A 19,890-nucleotide genomic window follows, 5' to 3' on the forward strand; every position below is an offset into this window, starting at 1 on the left:
GCTCAGGCTCTTCCTCACTCTCCCCACCTTCTGGCAGTACTGCCCTGTCCAAGGTCCTCCAGCTCCCACAAGTAACTGAACTCACTCAGGCCCTGGAGTTCTTATACTGATCTGCTGGGCCCTGATTGGCTGTGTCCCATACAGCCGCTCTAGGCAGCTTGGAGGGACCTCTCTCCTACCCTTTTTGGGCCAGGGTGTGGCAAGACCACAAGACCTTCAGCAGAGGATCTCAGAGGGTCTGGTATACCCTATCCCAGATGAATATTTCAGAATTTTTCCTGAGAGGAAAGAAAATCCAATTAGGTGTTTTTTCTTCTGTGTTGGCATTTCTCTCTGACATCTTGAGTCACTAAGGAAGAGGAATTAGTCCAAAACAGGAAAGTGTCAAACATCTGTTTTAATACAGAAGCAATCACCTCGCTTCACCTTCAAAAAATTAGCAAAGTTTAGACTTAGTCTCATGTTACAGAACAATAAACCACAAGAATTTATTGAAAATTTAAATAAAAATGAACATTAGCAGCAGGCCAGCAATGAATTTCTCTCCTACAAGGAGCACAGACTTAGGAATACATCTGTTACCCTGCAGTGGGGGATTTTTTAAGGTATAATATTCACCGTAATAAAAAGCCAAGAGCTAACACTAGGCAACAATTTTTGTTCTTATACTGAATTTGTCCACTGTTGATAACAAGCAGAATATAACTTTATCTACAACACAATACTGTAAATTTGGGCCATATTTTTGCAACAAGAGCTGTGTACGATGACCAGCGGGTCCCTACATAAGCACAAGATACCAGCAGGCAGATCTCTGCTCACTGCAAGATTGGAGCCTTGTTTTCTTACAACAGATTTTAAACAATGGTTATACTATCCTTTGGCACTGATCTATTGCAGCTGTGAAATCATTAAAAATGCCTATGACAGACTGATTCTTGCCTCCAGCTGCTCATGATAAGCACAGACAAGGCTATATTAAAACATGCTCCCAAAAATTTGAAGTGCTTGAACTATGCAACAAAATGTTAAAAGACCAAACTAAGCCTTTTGCTCTTATAGGGGATGAGCCAAGTGAAAGGCTCAGAAATTGGGCACCTATAGGACAGGGTTAGTATCCTAGGAGAAAAAAAGAGAATGATTGGGAGTGCAGAGAAGAGATGGTATTTACTGTGCTCCCTGTTCCTCTCTGCACAACATACTGGAGATTTTCTTGCCCTGAAGGTGCCTGAGCCTATGTCTACACTGCACAGTTATTTCAGAATAAGCTATTCCAGAATAGTTATTCCAAAATAGCTTATTTTGAAATACCATGTCTATACTGCAGGGAAACCTCAAAATTAGTCCGAGGCAGGCTTCTCTAATGTAGATGTATTATCTCGATTTAGAGCCCCAGGAGGAATAACTTAGAATGGCCCTGAGAAGGGGCTATTTCAAAATAGCAGAAGTGGAGCATCTACACATGCCTTATTTGGAAATAGCTATTTCAGAATAGGCATTATTCTTCGCAGAATGAAGTTTACAGAAGTCGGAATATTTTGAAATAACAGAATTGCTCTGTAGATGCTCGCATAGTTATTTTGGAATAACGGCTGTTATTCCTAAATAACTTTGCTGTGTAGACACACCCTTACTGATAGCACCTTCCATTTTCACTTCCCTTCATAACCACTTGCTATGGGGCACCTGACTCACCACAATTAGGAGTGGAGGGGGGGTTGCTGGCTTGAAGTGGTTTCCATCATATACAGGGTTTACAGTTTGATTCAATGGTTCCCAGCACCCCCTCTCCATGTGGCATATATAATGGAAGAGTGGGCAGAGACGGGAGACCATAATTACTATGGGACTGCTATAGAAGGAACACTGTGGAGCCCAAGCCATCAACACAGGTGCCAGGGGTAGAATGTGGATTTACATTTTGGAGACAAATCCCAGCTGTCAAAAGATAGATACAGATCTTATCTGTTCACCATTTTCAAACTGTGAAGGTGCAGAGGAACATTGGGGAAGATAGATAATCAGAAGACAAGCAGCAGGGCTTAAGAAGGAAGTGCCACCTTTATTCCCTAACTCACCTCTTTTTGTCTGGGCTTGGAGGGGGGACAACCAAAAATTGTAACTCAAAAGCAAGGCTCATCTAAAAAGTTTGGAAACTGCTGTGTTAACTCATTGTGACACCTGGTCTAAAGTAAATATTAAATTGAGCTTTAATTCACAAAAGGCCAAATTCTTTAAGAGCTTAACTATTTTTGATGTCTTCATTGTTTGAAACACTCTATAGTATTAACGTTATATATACACAGCACCAGCAATTTGCTAGTAATTTAACATTCAGACATAAAGACAAAGTTCACAGCCCAAAAAGCTTGCAATCTTCAAATATGTGTAACATTTCTAAGGCTTTCTTACAAATTTTATTATTTTCCATTTTGCAAACATTAACTTGTTTGGTGGCTTTACCTGGAGTGAAAGTAATTATACTAATGTATGTTGATTTTTATTTCAAGGTGCTTTAACATGTAAAGATACATTAATTATACTAATTAATAAAAATCAACTTACAAGGTACTTTAACATGTACCAGCAACAAGGAGGTTAGCTATTGCTAATTATATGTAGATAACGATCAGCCAGTAAAGAGCACACAACACAGACCTTGTCTAGAAGAGAATCCAACTATCTTCCTGCACTGTAAAACACCAGAACGGTCTCCACATGAGAGGCTATATATTCACAAAGGGGACCTTTTGGAGCCCTGCCTCTTAGAGGAATTCACAGCCCTGAGTTTGGCACCCAGGTTTGCTATATAATGCATAGGGACAGTTAGAATGGGATTCACAAAAGCCAGCCACTGAGCATACTAGCTAGCTTAGGTGGAAATGCTATGGAAAGACAAGTGGTCTAAGCCAGGAGTTCTCAACTTTTTTCTTTCTGAGAATTCCAAAACATGCTATAGAAACTCCACAGCCCATCTGTGCCACAATAACTGGTCTTCTGCAAGTAAAAGCCAGGGCTGGCATTAGGAGGCAGCAAGCAAAGCTGTTGCTTGGAGCTCCATGACAAAGAGGTCCCTGAAAAGCTCCACTGGCTTAAGGCCTGCGTGATGGGGCTTAGGGCCCCAGGCTTCAACCCTGTGTGGTAGGGCTTCAGATTTCTGCTCTGGGCCCCAGCTGATGCTTGCCCTGTTTGGCAGCCCTCCTGAAAGCTTCTCACGGCCCTCTTTGAGAACCACTGGCCTAAGAGAGCTGAACACCTAAGTCTGAATTAGAGGAAGACATCTACCTCCACTTGGGATTCACACCTTTCTCCTGGAGTTAGGCACCTAAGCTTGGTTAGTAATTTTTCATGAAAAAAACCAAGGCTACGTCTACACTGCCCTCTCTTGTGCAAGAAAATATGCAAATAAGGTGAAGCAGTGACTATTGCCACGCCTCATTTGCATACTTAATAAGCCGCCATTTTTGCGGTTTACATGGCTCCTTTTTGTGCAAAAACCTCCTCGGCTCTTACGCAAGTTCTGTCGCTTTTTTTCAGGAAGAACGGCTCTTGCGCAAGAGAGGGGTTTTGCGCAAAAAGGAGCCATGTAGACGGCTCATTAAGTATGCAAATGAAGCGTGGCAATAGTCACCACTTTGCCTCATTTGCATATTTTCTTGCACAAGAAGTGTAGGCGTAGCCCAAAGGAGAAGCACCCTATCTCTCAGCAGTTAAGGCTCTTCTAGACTACATGGAACAGTCGAAAGAGGATATGCAAATTCCATGGGAATTTGCATATCTTCTTCCGATTGCGCTTTCGAAAATGAAACTAGTTTACACACGGCTTTTTCGGCAACCTCCCCTTTGTCAAAAAGCCGCTCTTCCTCAAAAAATGAGGTTTACACGGCTTTTCAACAAAGGGGGGGTGGGTTGCTGAAAAAGCCACATCTAAACTACTTTCACTTTCGAAAACAGAGCTTTCAAAAGTGTGATCGGAAGAAGATATGCAAATTCCCACGGAATTTGCATATCTTCTTTCGATGGTTCCGCGTAGTCTAGAAAAGCCCTTAGAGCCCTCATGCAGGATGTGGGAGAGGTGTGGTTCAGTACTCCAGTCTCCTTGATGTGAAAAAGGGAATTGCACTTGGGTTTCCCAACTCCCACAAGACTGACCTACCCACAAGAGTCCCTCACACTCATTCTCTGGCCTGCTGAATATTTAATTATTTTCTATAAAGTGGAGCGGTTTCAATGAGAAATTGAAATCAGTGATTTAGATACTCTCCTGCGAGGTGGGAGGACCCGACAGATTAAAGATTTGACCCTAAGTTTCCCACATCCTAGGTGAGCATGTCCAGGCATGAAAAGCTGGGAGCTTCACCAGTAGAAACTAGGGATGTAATAGCGTAGTTGATTAATTGATTAACCAATAAGCAAAAGTTTATAGATGAATGCTATAGAATAAATATATTCCCTACCCCACCCCCACCACCAGTACATTTTTTAGCAGGCTGGCCAGCAGGCCAGCTCAGGTCTGGCTCACACGAGGTCCAGGACCTAGCTGCACTGCAGCTCTGCATTAAAAGTGTATTAGAAGCCAGGAGGGCAGGCAGCCCGGTTCAGTTCCAGCTCGTGCCAGGTCCAGGAGCTCAGCCTCTCCTCTGGACAGGGACTGCGGCCACCCTGCACTGCTGCCTCTGATATAAAGGCAGTAGCACAGCAGGGGACTCCTCAGGAGTGGGGCCACAGTGCATTGGCTTCCAGCCCCACCCCCAGGGACTATAGAATAGTCAACTAACCAATAAGAATTTTTAATCGACTATTCAATTAATGAATATTTAACATACCTAGTAGAAACTTGACTTTAGCAACATATAGTAATAGATGTTAGCTGAGCAGTGATTTTGTGAGTGCAAGTGGTGTTTAAAGGTTGTACTGAGGTGCCTAACTGCTACTTTTGCACCTAAGTCTCTCTTACAACTCTAGCTGTAACACTCCCACGAATGCAGCTGAAATTTCCTACTATAAAAAACCCACAATATTGCTAAGTGAAATACAAATAAATGGTTATTGGACACTCTGGGAGTGAGAAAAAGATTTAAAACAGCAGGCAGCAGCAAACATAAGTATAAAAGGACAACTCCTATGTCCTTCATGCTTATGGAAATAAGAATCCCTCTGCACCAGATCTGCTAATGTTCTGTTGAACAGTAAGGCAGGTTGTGGAGCGATCATGCTAGAGAACTTCTCCAAGCCATAAAGGGCCAATACTACATAGTGGTTGCCTCCACAGCAGAGGAGGGAAATAACAATGGGGTCATGACTGCTGATCCATCTGTAAACCACCTGCCCACAGGTGAGAAAGGGCAGGAGCACAAGGCGCCAGCTGATGGAGTGTAAGTAGAAATTTATACTAATGCTCTGGATCACAAGAAGAGACTTTCATTCCTCCAGTTCCTGCAGAGACCCACATGGAAATCTGTTTTGTGCAAGGCAATAGACTTGGACCCAAGATTGCAAATACATTTGTCACGTTTCAGCCATTTTAACAGAGTGGATGGGGTCAAATTCTGGACTGAGACAGAGCTTCAGTTCTTCCTTTAAAACAGAGGCCTAATATGTACGTGCGCTATTTGGATTCTTTTTATCCACAAGCTTCAAAAGCTCCAGTACACGAGATGCAGAAGGTCTTTTTGCTACATTTATTGAGAGCAATTTCTCAATGAGGAGTTTCTGTTAAAAAACAATGAAAACCAAAGTACAGAATATATTAGAGGAAATAAAATACTGAAAATTTATAATGAAGAAATAGATAAAATGTGTTTTACTGTACCTCTGCAGGAAATTTCTTGTTGAACTCCTCTGGAAATTTGCAATTTCTTATTCGTTCCCACACCTAAAAATGACACCAGGTAATATTTTAGTATATTTTCATTGACTGCATTTTGAAGCCCCACAATTGAACCACAAAAAGTATGAAAACAATAATCAGAAAATGCAATGAGAGGTAGAGAGCGAGTCTTCAAAAGACAGCCTTTATTATAGGAAGTATCTAAAAGCTTTCTGTTTGGCTGTAAGGTGTTTTTGAAAGCATTCTATAAAGCATAAAGTCTGTTGACTTCTTCATCTTATGAGTCTCAAGGCCTATGAAGACCCGATTCTGCCTGATTTTTGTCAAACTCTGATTTTTAAAAAAATGGTTCTGTCTACCATTGCCCATAGAAAATCCTACAGGAGGGGTCTTAACTCTGCCCCTGCTAGCATCACTGCTACTTGCAAGTTAAGCAGATGCAAATAGCATATCCTACCACCAACACACTTTTTACTTACACTACTGCTACAGTATGTCACAGAGTGCAAGATAGGGAAGGCGTTAAATCACAGACTCAGATTACAGTCTGTGATTGACATGTCCATTGGTTTTATGATGTCACTATCTCACAGAAAATGTGAAAATGGGTGACCAGGGATAGATCACGTGATGATTATCTTTTCTGTTGATTTCCTCTGGGGCATTGGCTGGAGGGAGGGCATAGAGAACAGGTCCCAGGCAGGCTGGGGGGCATGACCGGGGTGAAGGGGAAGGGGAACAGCCCTGGGTAGGCAGGGGAGTTGCTGGGGGAAGAGAACATGCCTCTGGCCCCCAACCTCCTGCACATCCACCCACATCCCCACGGCCTTCTCCTGAAGGACCCAGGCAATGCTAGGTAAGGGTGCTAGTTTCAGGCATAATTTTGATGTTTGAAATTGTTAGCTATGCTCCCTACACCAAAAAGTTTGTAACTAAAGACAAAACATGACAGAGAAAGGTGGTCAGCACTGAGAAGGCAGGGGAGGGGGGAAAAACATTACTGCAAAAAGGATAAAGGTTGCATCAGAGGTTTACACTCTGTTTTTAAAATATAATGCGGAGGCAAAGAGAAAAACCTTTGGCCGACAGTAACATCCCTTTTGACCAATTCCTGTGGTTTTACTGACTTCAAAGAAAGTTTTGCCATAATGAAGGATGCAAGATAACGTACCTCAGAGATTTAACGTAGCACATAAAACTGACTATTTCTCTTTTTCCCCTCTTAATGTAATTTGACCTGTCAGCAAATCCAGCCAAAGACCATGCTTCAATCCCATGCAGGTAAATGCAACATATTTTACAGGACAGAAGGATACTTCTGTAGTTAGGCACTTAACTAAGACCTAGCTCCAGGTTCAATTTCTGTCTCTGTCACATACTGTGTGACTTTGAACAAGGCTGTCAGGCCCCAATCCTGAAGACTGAAACACATGTGTAAATTTATGTCCATGAGTAATACCAAACGCCATACATACTTTTTGATACTGGAAACTGGCAAACCCATGCACAAACATTTGGCAGACTGGTTTTATGTGCATATTTACATATTCATTATGCAAATGATGAATATGTAAATATTTAAATAAAATGATACTAGTCCACCAGAAGCCGAGCCCCCAGTGCCAGACCTAACCCCTAGAGCCCCCCACCCCTCCACTACACCACAGCACCAACTACTGATCCTGCACCCAACCCTCCCAGTGCCAGCCACCCACCTTCAGAGCCCCCCCAGTGCCAGGTGCCCATCCAAAATGCCTAAGTGCCAGCTCCCCTGCCCCTTAGAGTTCCCCCCCACCAGATACCCCCCCCAGTACCAGCCTTCTATTTCCAGAGCTCCACTGCACCCAACTCCCCCAGAACCTGCCCCAGTGCCAGCTACCAATATTAGCCCTGTCCCCAGAACCCCCAGTGCCAGCTCTGCCCCTATAGCGCCCCCCCCCCCCCACACACACTACTAGCTCAACCTCCAGAGTCCCCCAGCACTAGCCCCGCCCCTGGAATCCACAGTGCCTACCTTGCCTCCCTCACCTAGCCCTGTGCTGCTGCCCATGTCGCGGCAGCTCTGGAGGCCGGGGTTCTGGTACACCAACCGCCCAGTACTTCCCCTCCTGCCGTGGCTGTTGGGAGCGGCATGTCTTGCCCCGCCTCTCAGCACCAGGCACGGACGAGGTATCCAGCCATGGAAGAGTGCTTCCTGGCGCTGCGGGAGGGCCACACGGAACAGTGGGAGGGGAGGCGCTGGGCAGGGGGGTGCCATACACTTCAGCAAAATTACTCACTGCATAAAGAGCAGCTGGTAAAAAAAAAGGATTTCTGACGCAAAATGTCTTATTATTAAAAAATAAGCAAAGTATAGCCATTTTAATTTATTTTAAAATTTTTAACAAAATAAAACAATTTGTTTTAAATAAAAACTGTTTCATTTTTGAACAAATGATTGAGAGGGTTCTTTCTTACCTTCTCTTTTTTCTCCCTTCTCTTATTCTTCCCTAATTGGACGTTAAAAGGAGAGAAAGGAAAACCAAGAAAAACACCCAAATCCTAACATTTTCTTGGTTTTTGCACATTGAAAAATATTCAGTTTGACAAAAGCAACCCATTTTTTTCATGGACAATTTTTAAAATATTTTTTTAATTTCCCATTTTAAAAAACCCTTTACAAATCAGCCCTAACATAAAGTTACATATGTGGTTACGTATTTGTAAGATCGGGGTCTTAAATCTCCTTGCATATCAGTTGCACATTTGTAAAATAATACACATTTCTTTACCTCACAGGGTTTTTGTGAGGAAAAATAATTGAGACATTCAGGGTGCATCTACACAGTAGGGGTAAAGTAAAGATCACTTACCATATATTTTTCAGCACAAGTGGGAAATATCCAAACAATTTCAAAGAGAATTAATCCTAGTGCAAATATATCCACTTCAGGTCCATATGTGTCCCCCTTCTGTGGTGATTACAATAAAAATAGTATATACCAAACATACCTTTTAGGTCTAAAATGCATTATAATTGAAGCATTTTCATATAGTCCAGTTCTGCAATATTTATACAAGCTACAATTCATATGAAGTCAATGGGAATTTTGCTGTAGGACTGCACAACTGGGACTATCAGATCCTAATACAAGTATTTAAATCTTACATAGGAATAATATTTACTGTTATGTGAAATGAAGCATCTATAGAACCATATATAAGTAACTGTGTATATAATAAGTGTAAGTATAATGCCATATGTAAGTAATTACTTCCCCTTATGAACGGCAAATCAGATTCAGAGAGTCGAAGGCCAACATTTTCAATAATGGATGCCTAAAGTTATCCAAATTCACATTTAGGTTCATAAATTTACGGTCTGGTTTTTTAAAACTTTGTAATGTAAAAAAAAATATTGATGAAATAGGATCACCTCATTTCACAACTGACTTACGCAATTTGTTAAGATTTTTTCTGAAAAAATCTCAAACTGGTTTAGGATCACACCTAGAAAACTTAGGCATTGGTTTACTACTGGAGAAATTAGGGAAGGGATGGCTAAATCTAAACTTAAATGAAGGGTAACTATGGAGACACTTGTGTTTCCTCACTGTCTTACTATTAAACCTGCAGTAACTGTTACCTGTTCAGGGCTCATGTACAATCTTGTTCCCTTTTCTGTTGTCCGCAGGTCATCTGTCATTGAAGTTACAAGTCCAAAGTCACCTATTTTTATTATATCTTCACTAGATATGAATATGTTGAGGGGCTAAAAAAGGACAATTAAAAACATGTCATTTTCAATTTTAGCACCAGGAAAAATCTGTCTCAGTGTGCTTCAGTCGAAGAGTTGCTAAACATTCAAGGAAATGAATAGCGAAGTTATGAATCAAAAATAAAAGCTGTTACTTTAACAATGAGATATTAAACACACGGCTCAAAATAATAATTGTTCTCATTTGTGCATACAGCTAAGTAGTACTGTGTCACTATTAGGCATTAACTTCAGTACATTAAAATATATGTTATATGTGATTTATTAAATCAGACTTGAAACTCAGACTTGAAACTTAATAAATACCTAGTATACAGCATATCACATTGAAAATGGTTTGTGATTTTATACCCACTCTTATACATATTAACAGACCTTGACGCTCACATGGAGCCCCCTGAAAATAAAATAATGGTTCCCTGTTTTCTGATCCTTCAAACATTAATTAATTACATCAGTTCATCCTCAACAATCATCTGTTCTGCTCACCTTGAGGTCTCTGTGAATCAACTTTTTAGAATGAATATATTCCACTCCTGTCACTATTTGGCGAAATTTGATGAGAGACTCAGCCTGGTAATTTTCCGTCCCTCTTTTCTTATTAATCCAGTCATACAATGTTCCTTTCTCACAGAATTCCATTTGGATAAAAAGGCAATCACAGAGCAAATCTGACCTCGGTCTGTAGGAATAAAATTAAATCATAGTTTTAGAAGCAGCCCTACATAATTGTTCCTAAGCAGTAGGCTCAATTATTTTTTAATTTCCAGCCTTTCATTTGTCTACAGGATCCCACAATCATGGCCGAAAGTTCCTAATTGTTTAGGACCACTCCAAGTAGGCTTGTGGCAGCCAGTCATCCTTAGACCATCAGCGATGGCTCTGGAGTTAGTCCTAGCTCCCAAAAGCCAGCTGCCTACAACTGTAGCCTGTTCTAAACTACACAGTTAGGTTGACGTAAAGCAGCTTATGTCAGCCTAATTATACTAGCATACACATTACAACTTTGTCCTGCCAATATAAGTGCCCTATTACATAGGGCATAAGAACGGCCATATTGCATAAGACCAAAGGTCCATCTAGTCCAGTATCCTGTTTTCCATCAGTGGCAAGTGCCAGATGCCCCCAAAGGAATGAACAGAACAGGAAATCATCATGTGATCCATCCTGCCCCTCCTGGCTAACAGTGGTTGATGGATCTATCCTCCATGATTTATTTAGCTCTTTTTTGAACCCTGTTAAAGTCCCGGCCTTCTCAACATCCTCTGGCAAGGAGTTCCACAGTTGACTGTGTGGTATGTGAAGAAATACTTCTTTTTGTTGGTTTGAAACCTGCCACCTATTCATTTCATTTGGTGACTCCTAGTTCTTGTGGTATGGGAACAAGTAAATAATTTTTCCCTACTTACTTTTTCCATACCAGTCATGATTTTATAGACCTCTATCATATCCCCTCTTAGTCTTCTCTTTTCTAAGATAAAAAAATCCCAGTCTTTTTAAGCTCTCCTCATATGCCAGCAGTTCCATACCCATAATAATTTTTATTGATTTTTTTCTGAACTTTCTCTACACTGATATAATAGCTCTAACTCCACCATAGGCATAGCACTTGATTGTATAGGCAACACAGTGCCTGAGTAGACGTGTTACTTATAACAGCTACTCGCTGACTTGTCAATTTCATAGCTCCATGCTGGAGCCTCCAGCACTCCACTCCCAGCCAGGCTGTACCTCGAGGATTCCTGCTCTGTGATTTGAGAGGCCTGAGAAGCTGTCAAACCAGCTCCCAGCAGGAAGTGATGTAGAACTGACAGGAGTGTAGTGTGTAATCAGCCACTGCTGCAACAACTGCAGAGGCTGTAATTTGACCTAACACCGGTCGATTTAGGACTGTAATGAAAACATGTTCTGAGTCAGCTCTTCTACTGAGCAGCCAGTGGGATCTCTGGACAAAAGGCTAGGCAGAACAATAGCATGGACAGGACATGATCTTATGAGCTTTGAGAACAAATACCGTCTTCCTCAAGTTGCTGAAGATCCTTCTACTGATTTGACTTCAATATAAATCATCATTCCAAATTAGGCCTAAATTTCAGTGTGCGTATTTGCAACACACACTGCTCACCAAAAAAGTGGCAATTCATCAACTAAAAGAAGATATAAATGTGTAGCTGCAGCGGCACAGGAGCCAAGCAAACAGAGCTGTAAACAGGGGAGTTTGAGTGGGAGTTTGTAAAGGGAGTTTGGATATTGGAACTTGTTTGGAGTTTGTTTTTGCTGTGGAGGGGTTGTTTTGGTTTGTTTTTGTGTTCACCGGACTAATAGGATTTTGGTGAGAAAGTAGATAAAACATAGAGGCATTAGTGGCCATGGCCCAAGTAGTAGAGAACACAAAGAGGATGATTGGATGTGGTAGCTGCGGTATGTACATGATTCTGGAGGGGGTACCTGAAAGGAGTTTTGTTTGCATGAAGTGCCGCCTGATAGAGCTGATGGAAGAAAAGATCCAAGGACTGGAGATGCAGGTGGAAACTCTGGTCAAGTTTAGAAGGGGGTTTGAGCAGATGATGGGGCAAACGCATGACGTGGCTAAAGGGGAAAGCTTAGATATGCAGATGGAAGCAGGATCAAGGGCCTCAGAGGGGGGACTGCTGGGCGAAGAAAATGGACAGTGGAAGCATGTGACTCAGAGGACCAGGCAGAGGAAAAGATGGGTCAATGAAGGAAAAATAGAGCTCAAGAACAGGTATGTGGAGTTGGAAAATGAAGAAGGGGTACAGCAAGTAGATAATGAAGATGGAAGGGTAAGGAAGAAGACAAGAGTGGCTAGTCCCATAGATAAAGGGGAAGACTTAATGGAGACAACACCAATAATGAGCATTAGCATTACAAGGGAAAATAGGAATGGTAAGTACTTGCAGCCAGAGGAAGCTAGAGATAGACCAGAGAATTTCACTGTCACTAGGAAAAGGCAGGTCTATGTGATTGGGGACTCCTTATTGAGAAGAATAGATAGGCCTGTAACCAGAGCTGATCCAGAGAATAGAAGGGTGTGCTGTCTGCCAGGTGCTAAGATACGAGATGTGGAACTGAGGTTGAAGAGAATTATTAAGGGAGCAGGAAGGAATCCATTGATCATCCTTCATGTAGGAACAAATGATACGGCTAGATTCTCGCTGGAACGAATTAAGGGAGACTATGCTAGGCTGGGGAGGATGCTCAAGGAAATTGAGGCTCAGGTGATCTTTAGTGGAATTCTGCCTGTTCCTAGAGAAGGGCAACAAAGATGTGACAGGATTATGATGATCAATAGATGGCTTAGGCAGTGGTGCTATAAGGAGGGCTTTGGGATGTATGGTCACTGGGAGGCATTTATGGACAGAGGACTGTTCTCTAGAGATGGACTTCACCTAAGTAGGGAGGGAAATAGACTTCTAGGATGGAGGCTGGCTCAACTTATTAAGAGAGCTTTAAACTAGGAATTTGGGGGAGATGGTTGGGAGATGCCACAGTAATCTCTACGCCAGATTTTAACACCGAGAGGGAGGAAAACGAAGTAAGAAAGGATATAGCTGGGGGTAGGAGAATGAACATGAGGAAAGGTGGGGTGGATACTAGTCTAATAGGTCATATTGGAGGTATAACATCTGTGCCAAATTGGGTAAAGAATGTGAATGAGGCCAAACAGCAAAAATTAAGATGTTTGTACACCAATGTGAGGAGCCTAGGTAACAAAAAGGAGGAACTAGAGCTATTGGTCCAGGAAGTGAAACCAGATATTATAGGAATAACAGAAACATGGTGGAATACTAGGCATGACTGGAGTACAGGTATTGAAGGGTATGTGCTGTTTAGGAAAGACAGAAATAAGGGTAAAGGTGGTGGAGTCGCATTGTATATCAAAGATGAGGTAGATTGTAAAGAAATAAAAAGTGATGGAATGGAGAAGACAGAGTCCGTTTGAGCAAAAATCACATTGGGGAAGAAAACTATCAGATCCTCCCCTGGGATAGTGCTTGGGGTGTGTTATAGACCACCAGGATCCAATTTGGATATGGATAGAGACCTCTTTAATGTTTTTAAAGAAGTAAATACTCATGGAAACTGTGTAATCATGGGAGATTTCAACTTTCCAGATATAGACTGGAGAACAAGTGCTAGTAATAATAATAGGGCTCAGATTTTCCTAGATGTGATAGCTGATGAATTCCTTCATCAAGTAGTTGCTGAACCAACAAGGGGGGATGCTATTTTAGATTTGGTTTTGGTGAGTAGCGAGGACCTCATAGATGAAATGGTTGTAGGAGACAACCTTGGCTCGAGTGATCACGAGCTAATTCAGTTTAAATTAAATGGAAGGATAAACAAAAATAAATCTGAGACTAGGGTTTTTGATTTCAAAAGGGCTAACCTTAGTAAATTAAGGAAATTCGTTAGGGAAGTTGATTGGATTAAAGAAATTATGGATCTTAAAGTGGAGGAGGCCTGGGATTATTTTAAGTTAAAGTTGCAGAAGCTGTCAGAAGCCTATATCCCTAGAAAAGGGAAAAAATTTATAGGCAGGTGTGTTAGACCAAGCTGGATGAGCAAGCATCCCAGGGTACGTCTACACTACAACGTTAATTTGAACTAACTTAGTTCGAATTAGCTTAGTTCGAATTAACTAATTCGAACTAACACGTCTAGAACTAAAAACTAGTTCGAATTAGCGTTTTGCTAATTCGAACTAGCAAGTCCACATTGAGTGGACCCTGAACAGGGCTTAAGGATGGCCGGAAGCAGTGCCAGCAGGGCATCAGAGGAGGACTTAGAGCGTGGAGATGCTGTCTCAGGCTAGCCGAGGGCTGCGCTTAAAGGGTCCCGACCCCCACCCCGGACAGACAGTTCTCAGGGGTGCCCCGCTTGCAAAGCAGTCCTGGCTTGGAGTGCCCGGAGTGCCCACACTGGGCATATCACACCACTCGGCCATCAGCCCGGCTGCACTTGCCGCAGGCTGCCATCTGGGGAGAGGGAGCAATCGGGGGGCTGCAGGAGAGCTTCCACCCCCAGAAGCCCGCAGAGCCAGCCCAGTCCTCCCCATCGGGGGCTCGTACACCATTCCTCCCTCACCTGCTTCCACTTACCCCTCCCTAGCCTCCCTTCTTATTGATGTACAAAATAAAGATAACGTTTCTTCCAACATTGACTCTGTCTTTATTGAACAAAACTGGGGGAGACTGGGAAAAGGAGGTGGGAGAGGGGAAGAGAAAGGCTGGGAGAGGGGAGGGCAACTAACATGATCAGGGGTTGGGAACAGGTCCCGGATGAAGAGAGGCTACAGAGACTGGGACTGTTCAGCTTAGAAAAGAGGAGATGGAGCGGGGACAGGATAGAGGTCTCTAAAAGCAGGGGTTGGGTGGAGAGGGTGCACACAGAAAAGTTATTCATGAGTTCCCATAAAGAAGGACTAAAGGACACCAAAGGAAAGGAATGGGTAGCAGGCTTCAAACTAGTAACAGAAAGTTGTTGTTCTTGACAAAGCAAATAGTTAACCTGTGGAACTCCTTGCTGCAGGAGGCTGTGAAGGCTACAACTAGAACAGAGTTTAAAGGGAAGTGAGATCAAGTCATGGAGGTTGGGTCCGTGGAGTAGTCTTAGCCAGGGGGTAGGAGTGGTGTCCCTGCCCAAAGTTTGTGGAAGGCTGGAGAGGGATGGCACGAGACAAATGGCTTGGTCACTGTCTTCGGTCCATCCCCTCCAGGGTCCCTAGGGTTGGCCGCTGTCGGCAGACAGGCTACTGGGCTAGATGGACCTTTGGTCTGACCCAGGACGGCCATTGTAAGCTCAGGGCTCAGGGTCGGGGGTCTCAGTGGACCCCCTTGATTTTCATGCACACCTGCTCCTGGGTGGCCAGGCTGGCAGCTCTCCTGCCCTAGCCGGCCACTTTCCTGTGCCTAGTGCGGAGATCGTGGACGAGGTCCACGATGTCCACACTAGCCCAGGAAGGTGCCCGCCTCTTGCGGTCCAGGGCAAGCTCCCGGGAGCCGCCAGCCTGGTCCCGGGAAGAGGGGGTGGGCTGGGGGACATCGGGTGGGTGGTTCTGTGCCGTGCCAGGTGCAGGGTCTGCTGGCTGGGTGCTGGCAGGCTTGCACCTGGCACGGGCACTGTAGCCAGCCCGTGCCCCTTTAAGGGGTCTGGGGCCGGGAGGGGGGCATAGAGTTTCCCTGGTGTTGGCCAGAGTGGCCACCAGGGAAACCTGGGGAGGGCTAGCCTCCCACTAGTTCGAATTAAGGGGCTACACACCCCTTAATTCGAACTAGCTAGTTCGAACTAGGCTTAATCCTCGTAAAATGAGGTTTTCCTAGTTCGAACTAAGCGCTCCGCTAGTTCGATTCAAATTCGAACTAGCGGAGCGCTAGTGTAGCGGCTATGAATGTTAGTTCGAACTAACGTCCGTTAGTTCGAACTAACATTGTAATGTAGACATACCCTCAGAGAGGTGATTAAGAAAAAGCAGAAAGCATATAAGGAGTGGAAAATGGGAGGGATCAGTAAAGAAAGCTACCTTATTGAGGTTAGAGCATGTAGGGATAAAGTGAGAAAGGCTAAAAGTCAGGTAGAGTTGGACCTTGCAAAGGGAATTAAAACCAATAGTAAAAGGTTTTATAGCCATATAAATAGGAAAAAAACAAAAAAAGAAGAAGTAGGACCGCAAATTACTAAGGATGGAGTGGAGGTTAAGGATAATCTAGGAATGGCCCAATATTTGAACAAATACTTTGCTTCAGTCTTTAATGAGGCTAATGAAGATCTTAGGGATAATGGTAAGTTAACAAATGGGACTGAGGATAAGGAGGTAGATATTACCATATCCGAGGTGAAAGCCAAACTTGAACAGCTTAATGGGAGTAAATCAGGGGGCCCAGAGGGTCTTCATCCAAGAATATTAAAGGAACTGGCACATGAACTTGCAAGTCCATTAGCAAAAATTTTTAATAAATCTCTAAACTCAGGGGTACCATTTGACTGGAGAATTGCTAATATAGTTCCGATTTTTAAGAAAGGGAAAAAAAGCGACCCGGGTAACTATAGGCCTGTTAGTTTGACATCTGTAGTATGTAAGATCCTGGAAAAAATTTTGAAGGAGAAAGTAGTTAGAGACATTGAGGCTAATGGCAATTGGGACAAATTACAACATGGTTTTACAAAAGGTAGATCGTGCCAAACCAACCTGATCTCCTTTTTTGAGAAAGTAACAGATTTTTTAGATAAAGGAAATGCAGTGGATCTAATCTACCTCGACTTTAGTAAGGCATTTGATACAGTACCACATGGGGAATTATTGGTTAAATTGGAAAAGACAGGGATTAATATGAAAGTTGAGAGGTGGATAAGCAACTGGTTAAAGGGGAGACTACAGCGGGTCATACTGAAAGGTGAATTGTCAGGTTGGAGGAAGGTTAATAGCGGAGTTCCTCAGGGATCAGTTTTGGGGCCAATTTTATTTAATCTTTTTATTGCTGATCTTGGCACCAAAAGTGGAAGTGTTCTAACAAAATTTGCAGATGACACAAAGTTGGGAGCTATTGCCAATTCAGAAAAGGATCGGGATATCATACAGGAAGATCTGGATGATCTTGTAAATTGGAGTGATAGCAATAGGATGAAATTTAATAGTGAGAAGTGTAAGGTTATGCATTTAGGGATTAATAACAAGAATTTTAGTTATAAGCTGGGGACACATCAGTTGGAAGTAACGGAGGAGGAGAAGGACCTCGGAGTCCTGGTTGATTATAGAATGACTATGAGCCGCCATTGTGACATGGCTGTGAAAAAGGCTAATACAATCTTGGGATGTATTAGGCAAGGTATTTCCAGTAGGGATAAGGAGGTGTTAGTGCCATTGTACAAGGCATTGGTGAGACCTCATTTGGAATACTGTGTGCAGTTCTGGTCTCCCATGTTTAAGAAGGATGAATTCAAACTGGAACAGGTACAAAGAAGGGCCACTAGGATGATCCGAGGAATGGAAAACCTGTCTTATGAAAGGAGACTCAAGGAGCTTGGCTTGTTTACCTTAACCAAAAGAAGGCTGAGGGGGGACATGATTGCACTTTTTAAATATATTAGAGGGATAAATACGAGGGAGGGAGAGGAATTATTTAAGTTTAATACCAATGTGGACACAAGAACAAATGGATATAAGCTGGCTAGTAGGAAGTTTAGACTTGAGATTAGACGAAGGTTTCTAACCATTAGAGGAGTGAGGTTCTGGAACGGCCTTCCAAGGGAAGTAGTGGGGGCAAAAGATCTATCTGGTTTCCAGATTAAACTAGATGGGTTTATGAAGGAGATGGTTTGATGAGATAACATGATCTTGGTAACTAATTGACCATTCATTATCAGTGGGAATTAGGTCAGTGGAGGGATGATAGGAGTTACTATAGAGAACTTTCTGGGTGTCTGGCTGATGAGTCTTGCCCACATGCTCAGGGTTTAGCTGATCGCCATATTTGGGGTCGGGAAGGAATTTTCCTCCAGGGTAGATTGGCAGAGGCCCTGGAGATTTTTCGCTTTCCTCTGTAGCATGGGGTACAGATCACAGCTAGAGGATTCTCTGCATCTTGAGGTCTTCAAAGTATTTGAAGGCTTCAATATCTGAGATATAGGTGAGAGGATTATTCTAGGAGGGGTGGGTGAGATTCTGTGGCCTGCACTGTGCGGGGGGTCAGACTAGATGATCATAATGGTCCCTTCTGACCTTGAAGTCTATGAGTCTATGAGTCTATATATTTCATTAAGCATAGTTCCTGATGCTACTTATTTTTCATGGTTATTTTCTTCTTTTATTAGGAAAAATACGGGTGTCAGGATCTGTTGTCTCATTTTTTGCCACACAAATCTGCAATAAGGAAACAATCTGAATATTCCAGTTAAAGAGCCATTGATTACACTACAAAATTCATTTTTATTTACCTTGAAAGGCTTGAACTGTTCTCAGAATTAATATAGTCTTTCCCACGCCAAGAGGTGTAATACCGTACGATGTTTTTATGCTCAAACTGTGCTAGTGCTTGTACCTCACGGTGTACTTTACTAAATAAACAAAGAAAAATTCGCATTACTCATCAGTGAAGAACTGACTCTTCTTTATAAAATGAACACTAAAATTAATTAAAAATGGGATATCAAACAGCAGCATATTTATAATCTTCAGGATTAAATATCTCGTTTGAATTATTATTATTATAAGTCAATATAATTGTTTAATTTTGTAAGAAAAGCAGAATATTATATCTACTATCTGTGTTTTCTTTGTCAGGCTGCCCTGTGCTTTATTTATTTTCTGTTGCATAATCCTGAGCACTCAAGTGTTGGAATCCTGTTCAAAATGTTGGAAAGGAGAACCACCACTAAACTCCGATTCTTGTACTTAATATCTTACCTGGTCATAAGAAAAGCACAGAATTGATGGAGAAATTATGTATCCGAAGACCCTGATCCTATAAACTCTATAGCATATAACTTTCCATTTACAAGTAGTCCCTCTACACACAGAAGACTATGCATATGCAAAATTATTTGCAGGGTTGGAATCTACATTGATTATTATAAGGCTATCCAATGAATTAATGTCAATCTCACATGGGGCCTAAATATGACCTTTTGTTTGAGGAATCCATAGGGTTTACATATATATGTTAAATTTACTTCTTGAGAGTGCAATGTGAATGAAAATAAGAAATAACCTGGAACAGCACTTAATACAATATAGATGTTGCACCTCCGTAAACTGGGACTCTGGTCTGGCAACATCCATGGTGGACCAAGGCTAGGGCCGTGGCAGCCTGGCAAAAAGGCCAGGGCCATGGCAGCCCTGAAAGGATTGGGGCAACCTGGCATCTTGGCAAGGGGGCCAGAGCCAATCTGGCCAGGGCAGCCCAGCAGTGAGGCCAGGACTAGGGTCGGCTGGCAGGCAGCTCAGCTGGGAGCAGCGGGACCATCTGGAACTGGAAGAAGCTGATGGTGGAAGCAGGCAGCAGGCTGGGGGGCCGATAGCAGGGGACCTTTACTGGTCCAGCAAATTCCCTCACTCAGGACCGGTCAGGTCCTAAGGGTGCCAAACTAGGGAGGTCCAACCTATACTCATTAAAATAGGGCACCAAAACAATTTAGGCTAGAAATTACTCTGAAACTATTGTAAATAAACATGGAGGAAGATATCTTTAACATGATTTGTTAAAGAGACACAAAATGTTTTACAATTGATTATTTAAAATAAATATTATTTGGCATTTTATCAGAAATTAGAATGCCCAGAAAA

General features: G+C 42.6%; 1 protein-coding gene across 3 annotated transcripts in view; it reads right to left on the bottom strand.

The window, feature by feature from the left end:
- Positions 1-382: 382 nt before the first annotated feature.
- Positions 383-19,890, bottom strand: part of EIF2AK2 (eukaryotic translation initiation factor 2 alpha kinase 2) — a 46,738-nt gene continuing 27,230 nt past the window's right edge. For all 3 annotated transcript variants that reach the window (XM_075924961.2, XM_075924959.2, XM_075924960.2), the window contains 6 exons: positions 18,543-18,662; positions 10,077-10,269; positions 9,456-9,581; positions 8,683-8,781; positions 5,813-5,875; positions 383-5,712 (listed from right to left, as the gene is read on the bottom strand). In XM_075924961.2, coding sequence (XP_075781076.2) covers positions 5,593-5,712; positions 5,813-5,875; positions 8,683-8,781; positions 9,456-9,581; positions 10,077-10,269; positions 18,543-18,662 — 721 coding nt within the window. In that variant the 3' untranslated portion in view covers positions 383-5,592. The remainder of the gene's footprint in view (positions 5,713-5,812; positions 5,876-8,682; positions 8,782-9,455; positions 9,582-10,076; positions 10,270-18,542; positions 18,663-19,890) is intronic.

Source organism: Pelodiscus sinensis, chromosome 3 (genome assembly GCF_052426305.1).
Source record: "Pelodiscus sinensis isolate ZL-2025 chromosome 3, ASM5242630v1, whole genome shotgun sequence".
Lineage (NCBI taxonomy): Eukaryota > Metazoa > Chordata > Testudines > Trionychidae > Pelodiscus > Pelodiscus sinensis.